The sequence below is a fragment of the Triticum urartu genome, chromosome 2 (genome assembly GCF_003073215.2).
Source record: "Triticum urartu cultivar G1812 chromosome 2, Tu2.1, whole genome shotgun sequence".
Classification (NCBI taxonomy): Eukaryota; Viridiplantae; Streptophyta; class Magnoliopsida; order Poales; family Poaceae; genus Triticum; species Triticum urartu.
Genome location: NC_053023.1, coordinates 78760543 through 78769112, shown reverse-complemented (window position 1 = coordinate 78769112; position 8570 = coordinate 78760543). Strand labels below are relative to the sequence as shown.

At 46.9% G+C, this 8570-nt stretch overlaps 1 protein-coding gene across 1 annotated transcript in view; it reads left to right on the top strand.

Moving 5' to 3' along the window:
• Positions 1 to 8369, top strand: part of LOC125535169 (ABC transporter C family member 10-like) — a 28380-nt gene extending 20011 nt beyond the window's left edge. The window contains exon 6 of the mRNA XM_048698216.1: positions 7810 to 8369. Coding sequence (XP_048554173.1) covers positions 7810 to 8369 — 560 coding nt within the window. The remainder of the gene's footprint in view (positions 1 to 7809) is intronic.
• Positions 8370 to 8570: the final 201 nt, after the last annotated feature.

Genomic DNA, 8570 nt, shown 5'->3' with positions numbered 1-8570 from the left:
CCCCCCCCCCCGGGAACTGTTCATCCCACCCCCCCCCCCCCCGCAACGCTCACTTTTCATCCAGAGGCAGCATCGATCGGCTTCAGTTAGCAGCAGTAGCGAAGGAATCACTCGATCGGGTTCAGTTAACAGCCATCGATCGATCGCTGGGGTTCAGTAACGCGTAGCCTACAGTGCAATCACTCGGGTTCAGTTAGAGCCCAATGCCTCACTCGGGTTCAGTTAGAGCCAATGCCTCGCACACACGCGCGTACGTGTATGAGAGAAACATGCATCGCTCGGCCCCCGACCTCCCACCGTAACCGGGAAGTCCCCAAAATTTTCCTCGCCCTCGCTTCTACCATGGTTTTTTTCGTCAAGGACGGCCCAAAGAATGTCATGCAGCTGCGTCTCCGGCCCGCCCAGGACGAAAAGCCCATTTGCTGTCATGATTTTTTTTCATAGAAGTAGGAGCCCACATCTATGATGATACCGGGTTTTGTCACAATTATCATCATAGAAGTGTCATATGTATGACAGAACAAAATTTCGTTCAGCCCAAAATGTCATGGATGTGTCCTTTTTTTGTAGTGCATGCTTGTTGCATGCGGTACGGGGGTGGTAGAGCCCCCGGCGCCACCGTCCATGCTGGTGTTGACGAAGCCCCCTGGCGCGCCTGATGGTGCGTGGTGGCAGCATGGCCCGTCGAGAATCCCCACAGCGGCCTGAGGAGGAAGCTGATGGCAGAAGGGCGGGGCTCCCGAGGCCGCCGCATCCAGCAGCTCGGCGATGCGTTCTAGCAGTGTGTCCCGGCCGCTTTCCATCAGCCGGCACTGCAGCAGCTCCCTTGCCACGGTGAGTGCTGCCCCGCGTGTTTGCTTGTTCCCGTCGTGAGTGCGGCACCGTCGCCGCGGCGTGGCTTGCTGCTCTTGCAGCGGCCCGTACTTGCCGTGGAGTGAGGGTAGATGACGCCCCACCGCGTCGCCCGCGCCTCGTCGGATTGGACGGCTCTCGTGCCGCCTGGAGCGCGGGGTTGAGGTCTTCATAGGCGGGCGGCGCAGACTGGGCTGGCCAGGCTGCCCAGCGGTCGGAGTTAGCTCTTGGGACGTTGGACATCACGGCCGCGGAGCATCTGCAAGTCAGTTGTCGGAGAAGAAGCTCTGGCGCACCCCAACCTGGCGCGCCAAATGTCGGATGTGGGGTTCTGGCAAACCCTTAAGGTTCGAACACTGGGGTGCGCACGAAGTCTTTTCCTCCCACCGATCTAAGCCCTAGCTCGCTAAGATCTCACGGACAAAATCGACGAACTCGCAACACAGAAAGACACAAGATTTATACTGGTTCGGGCCACCGTTGTGGTGTAATACCCTACTCCAGTGTGGTGGTGGTGGATTGCCTCCAAGGCTGATGATGAACAATACAAGGGGAAGAACAGCCTCCTGAGGTTGACGTGTTCTTGTGCTTGGCTAACTTGTCTGGTTCTGGATGGTCTAAAATGGTCCTCTTTCTCTCCCCCTCTCTCTCTATCTCTCTCTCTCGTCCCCCACCCTATGGTGGTGGCTAACTCTATTTATAGGGGCCCTGATCCTCTTCCCAAATATTGAGCGGGAAGGGAGCCAACAACGGCAGGCTAATTTGAAGGGGAAGAGCTAGTACAAGCCATCCTGACAAAAGTGGTCTTCGCCTGCCAAAGGCTCTGGTGGTGACGCCGTCTTGGGCTCCACGATGACCTCCGTCTTGCCGTCCTTCTGGTCTTGGTCTTGTTGCACTAAAATGGCAACCTTTTCCTGATGCCTCGGTACTCCTCGCCTACGCTAGTCTCCTTAGGACCAATGAGGAAACAAGGACACTGCGCACGCTGGCACCCGCCTGGTGCCCGCCTGGGGTCGACCGTCATGGCTCACGTCACGAGATCCTCGTGAGGTTTGCCTCGCCTTGACATCTCCGCTCCCCGTGAGCCTACCGGACTAGGGCACTCCAGAGGAGGTCTTGTGTCGTCCGCCTCGCGAGCCTTGGCCCCTCGCGAGGGTCTTGGATGCCTTGTTGATGAAGATGGGCCGTACGACCTGCTGGCTTAGCCATGTAGCGGGCCGCAGGCAAGCAAGTCTGGGGATCCCGTTCCCAGAATGCCGACAATCATCAGGAAGATTAACTCCCAGCTGAGTCAAGTGGTTGTGGTACCCAGACATTCTGAGTATATGTTCACTGACAGAACTATTCTCCTCCATCTTGCAGCTGTAGAACTTATTGGAGACTTCATATCTCTCAATCCGGGCATTTGCTTGAAATATTAACTTCAACTCCTGGAACATCTCATATTCTCCATGACGTTCAAAACGTCGTTGAAGTCCTGGTTCTAAGCTATAAAGCATGGCACACTGAACTATCAAGTATTCATCAGCTTTGCTCTGCCAGGTGTTCATAACATCTGGCGTTGCTCCTGCAGCGGGTTTGTCACCTAGCGGTGCTTCCAGGACGTAATTCTTATGTGCAGCAATGAGGATAATTCTCAAGTTACGGACCCAGTCCGTGTAGTTGCTACCATCATCTTTCAACTTAGCTTTCTCTAGGAACGCATTAAAATTCAACGGAACAACAGCACGGTACATCTATCTACAACAACATAGACATGCAAAATACTATCAGGTACTAAGTTCATGATAAATTAAAGTTCAATTCATCAAATTATTTAAGAACTCCCACTTAGATAGACATATCTCTAATCATCTAAGTGATCACATGATCCATATCAACTAAACCATGTCCGATCATCACATGAGATGGAGTAGTTTTCAATGGTGAACATCACTATGTTGATCATATCTACTATATGATTCACGCTCGACCTTTCGGTCTCAGTGTTCCGAGGCCAGATCAGCATATGCTAGGGTCATCAAGTTTAACCCGAGTATTCTGTGTGTGCAAAACTGGCTTGTACCCATTGTATGTGAACGTAGAGCTTATCACACCCGATCATCACCTGGTGTCTCGGCACGACGAACTGTAGCAACGGTGCATACACAGGGAGAACACTTATACCTTGAAATTTAGTGGGAGATCATCTTATAATTCTACCGTCGAACTTAGCAAAATAAGATGCATAAAGGATAAACATGACATGCAATCAATATAAGTGATATGATATGGCCATCATCATCTCGTGCTTTGATCTCCATCTCCAAAGCACCGTCATGATCACTGATACGTCTCCAACGTATCTATAATTTTTTATTGTTCCATACTATTATATTATCTATTTTGGATGTTTAATGGGCTTTAATTTACATTTTTATATTATTTTTGGGACTAACCTACTAACCAAAGGCCCAGTGCAAATTGATGTTTTTTCCTATTTCAGTGTTTCGAGAAAAGGAATATCAAACGGAATCCAAACGGAATGAAACCTTCGGGAGAGTTATTTTTGGAACAAACGTGATCCAAGAGACTTGGAGTGGACGTCAAGAAAGAAGCGAGGCGGCCACGAGGCAGGGAAGCGCACCCAGGGGGTAGGCGCGCCCCCACCCTCGTGGGCCCCTTGCAGCTCCACTGACGTACTTCTTCCTCCTACATATACCCGTATACCCCGAAAACATCCAGGAGCACCACGAAACCCTAATTCCACCGCCGCAACCTTCTATACCCGTGAGCTCCCATCGTGGGGCCTTTTACGGTGCTCCGCCGGAGGGGGAATCGATCACGGAGGGCTTCTACACCAACACCATAGCCTCTCCGATGATGTGTGAGTAGTTTACCACAGACCTTCAGGTCCATAGTTATTATCTAGATGGATTCTTCTCTCTCTTTGGATCTCAATACAGAGTTCTCCTCTATTCTCTTGGAGATCTATTCGATGTAATTCTTTTTGCGGTGTGTTTGTCGAGATCCGATGAATTGTGGGTTTATGATCAAGATTATCTATGAACAATATTTGATTGTTCTCTGAAATCTTTTATGCATGATTTAAATATCTTTGCAAGTCTCTTTGAATTATCAGCTTGGTTTGGCCTACTAGATTGACCGTTCTTGCAATGGGAGAAGGGAGAAGTGCTTAGCTTTGGGTTCAATCTTGCGATGTCCTTTCCCAGTGACAGCAGGGGCAGCAAGGCACGTATTGTATTATTGCCATCGAGGATAAAAAGATGGGGTTTATATCATATTGCTTGAGTTTATCCCTCTACATCATGTCATCTTGTCTAATGTGTTACTCTGTTCTTATGAACTTAATACTCTAGATGCATGCTGGATAGCGGTCGATGTGTGGAGTAATAGTAGTAGATGCAGAATCGTTTCGGTCTACTTGTCGCGGATGTGATGCCTATATACATGATCATGCCTAGATATTCTCATAACTATTCGCTTTTCTATCAATTGCTCGACAGTAATTCGTTCACCCACCATAGAATTTTCTATCTTGAGAGAAGCCACTAGTGAAACCTATGGCCCCCGGGTCTATCTTCCATCATATTATTTCCATATCAATTTGATATTTCTATTAGCGTTTATTTTGCAATCTTTATTTTCCAATCTATATCATAAAAATACCAAAAATATTTATCTTATTATCTCTATCAGATCTCACTTCCGTAAGTGACTGTGAAGGGATTGACAACCCCTTTATCGCGTTGGTTGCGAGGTTCTTTTTGTTTGTGCAAGTACTAGGTGACTTGTGTGTTACCTCCTACTGGATTGATACCTTGATCCTCAAAAACTGAGGGAAATACTTACGCTACTGTGCTGCATCACCCTTTCCTCTTCAAGGGAAAACCAACACATGCTCAAGAGGTAGCAATCACCATCGTCAGCGGCTTGACACCTTGATCTCCATCGAAGCATCATTGTCGTCTCGCCAACTATTGCTTCTACGACTATCGCTACCGCTTAGTGATAACGTAAAGCAGTTACATGGCGATTGCATTTCATACAATAAAGCTACAACTATATGGCTCCTGCCAGTTGCCGATAACTGTGTTACAAAACATGATCATCTCATACAAAAAAAATTTAGCATCATGTCTTGACCATATCACATCACAACATGCCCTGCAAAAACAAGTTAGACATTCTCTACTTTGTTGTTGCAAGTTTTACGTGGCTGCTACGGGCTGAGCAAGAACCGTTCTTACCTACACATCAAAAACCACAACGTGGTATAGTGATTGCTTTTTGATCTTCAGAAAGAACCATGTTCATTGAATCTGATTCAACTAAAGCTGGAGAAACAGACACCCACTAGCCACGTATGTGCGAAGCACGTCGGTAGAACCAGTCTCGCGTAAGTGTATGCGTAATGTCAGTCTGGGCCGCTTCATCCAACAATGCCGCTGAATCAAGAATCAGCTACTGATGACAAGCAATATGTATATACCCACGCCCACAACTCCTTTGTGTTCTACTCGTGCATATAACATCTACGCATAAACCTGGCTCGGATGCCACTGTTGGGGAACGTAGTAATTTCAAAATTTTCCTTCGCACACGCAAGATCATGGTGATGCATAGCAACAAGAGGGGAGAGTTTCGTCTATGTACCCTTGTAGACCGTAAGAGGAAGCGTTATGACAACGCGGTTGATGTAGTCGTACGTCTTCATGATCGACCAATCCTAGTACCGAAAATACGACACCTCCGCGATCTGCACATTTTCGGCTCGGTGACGTCACACGAACTCATGATCCAGCAGAGTGTCAGGGAAGAGATTCGTCAGCATGACGGCATGATGACGGTGATGATGATGCTATCGGAACAGGCTTCACCTAAGCACCGCTACGATATGACCGAGGTGGATTATGGTGGAGGGGGGCACCACACACGGCTGGAAACAATCAACTTGTGTATTCTAGGGTGCCCCCTGCCCCCGTATATAAAGGAGCAAGGGGGAGGCTGGCCGGCCTAGGGGTGCGCCAAGGAGAGGGGGAGTCCTCCTCCTAGTAGGAGTAGGACTCCCATTTTCCTAGTCCAACTAGGAAGGGGGAAGGGGAGAGGAAGGAGAGGAGAGAGGGAAGAAAGAGGGGGCGCCCCCCCCCTCCTTGTCCAATTCGGACTCCCAGGGGGGCAGCCATAGGCCCCCTCCTCTCTTTCTCACAAGGACCATGAAGGCCCATTAGTTCCCCAGGGGGTTCCGATATCCCCCCGGCACTCCGATAAATATCCGGTGACCCCCGGAACTTATCCAGTGTCCGAATATAGTCATCCAATATATCAATCTTTATGTCTCGACCATTTCAAGACTCCTCGTCATGTCCGTGATCACATCTGGGACTCCGAACTATCTACGGTACATCAAAACACATAAACTCATAATACCGATCATCACCGAACGTTAAGCGTGCGGACCCTACAGGTTCAAGAACTATGTAGACATGACCGAGACACGTCTCCGGTCAATAACCAACAGCGGAACCTGGATATTCATATTGGATACCACATATTCTACGAAGATCTTTATCGGTCAAACCGCATAAAGATATACGTTGTTCCCTTTATCATCGGTATGTTATTTGCCCGAGATTCGATCGTCGGTATCTCAATACCTAGTTCAATCTCATTACCGGCAAATCTCTTTACTCGTTCCATAATGCACCATTCCGTAACTAACTCATTAGTTACATTGCTTGCAATGCTTATAGTGATGTGCATTACCGAGAGGGCCTAGAGATACCTCTCCTAATATCGGAGTGACAAATCCTAATCTCGATCTATGCCAACTCGACAAATCCTAATATCGGAGTTACATTGTGACGTTTGGTAGCACACAAAGTGTTCCTCCTATATTCGGGAGTTGCATGATCTCATAGTCATAGGAACATGTATAACTTATGGAGAAAGCAATAGCAACAAACTAATCGATCATCGTGCTAAGCTAACGGATGGGTCAAGTCAATCACATCATTCTCTAATGATGTGATCCCGTTAATCAAATGAAAACTCATGTCTATGGTTAGGAAACATAACCATCATTGATTCAACGAGCTAGTCAAGTAGAGGCAAACTAGTGACACTCTGTTTGTCTATGTATTCACACATGTACTAAGTTTCCGATTAATACAATTCTAGCATGAATAATAAACATTTATCATGATATAAGGAAATATAAATAACAACTTTATTATTGCCTCTAGGGCATATTTCCTTCAGCCTTACATCAGCCTCAAGATCTAGATGCAGCGTATGATTTAGCATTATTACATGAATCTCTAACAAGCTCTTCCCCACAAATTGGTCAGACTGTTAGGAGGCAACAGTTGACCACTTCTGCAAATCAACACAAGGCACTGACTACAAGATCAGTAGAGGACAGAAGAGGCGGTACAGAAAAACATAAGCAAATAACTGGGGAAGATAAATGGGCTGCTGTCTGAGCATACCGTAAGGCCAAGGGGATGTGTTTCATGTGTGGAGATATGTGGGGCAGAGATCATCAATGTAAGCAGGCAGTCTTCTTACATGTTGTACAAGCGATGGTGTAATTTTTCCAATACACTGGCAACAAGGACTCAAAAACTGATGATGAAGAGGTAAATCTCATGGCTATATCAGAAGCAGCAGAGGGGAAAACTTCTCATAGCATGGCCTTCCAATTGATGGTCACTATTCAAGGGCAGCAGAGAACTTTTCTGGTTGACTCTGGTAGCACTCATTCCTTCTTGGATACTACCACTACAACAAAACTATCTGGTCTACAGAAATGTACTGCCATCAAGGTCAGAGTGGGAAATGGAGGAATAATGAGCTGCTGCAGTTATATTCCAAAATGTTAGTGATCAGTTCAAGGAAACCAGTTTGAACATGATCTCAGGGTGTTTCCTCTTAGCTGTTATGATGGTATTTTAGGGATGGACTGGCTATCCATGTACAGCCCAATGACAGTGGACTGGGAGCAGAAGTGGATGTCATTTGCTGTTCATGGCAAGATAGTAACTCTGCAAGGGGCAGCACCAATAGAGTTTGCTTATACAATCATTGAACCATCAGTACTAACTGAGGAAAATGCAGCAACCGTCCTACCAAAAATACAGGAGTTGATTGATGAATATCAAGATGTTTTTTCTATTCCAGTGGGACTGCCACGAGAGAGGGCATGTGACCATTCCATTCCCCTTATACCAGGAGCAAGACCCTTTTCGCTTAGACCTTATAGATTGGTTCCAGAACTGAAGGATGAAGTTGAAAAACAAATTCAGGAAATGTTAGACTCTGGAGTTATAAAGAGAAGCAGCAATCCCTTCTCTTCTCCTATTTTGTTGGTTAAAAAGAAGGACCATACCTGGAGGTTGGTTGTGGACTACAGACACCTGAATGCAATCACTATCAAGGGAAATTTTCTTATGCCAGTCATCGATGAGCTTCTGGATGAACTATGGAACCCAGTGGTTTACCAAGTTGGACCTTAGGGCTGGATACCATCAAATCAGATTAGCCCTTGGTGAAGAATATTAGTCTGCATGCCAAACACACCATGGTCATTTTGAATTCCGAGTGGTGAGTTATGGTCTTACTGGTGCACCCAACACTTCCCAAGGAGTGTAACACCCATGATGCGGCTATATCTCCCACGTGTCGGAGCACGACTTAGAGGCATAACCGCATAGTAG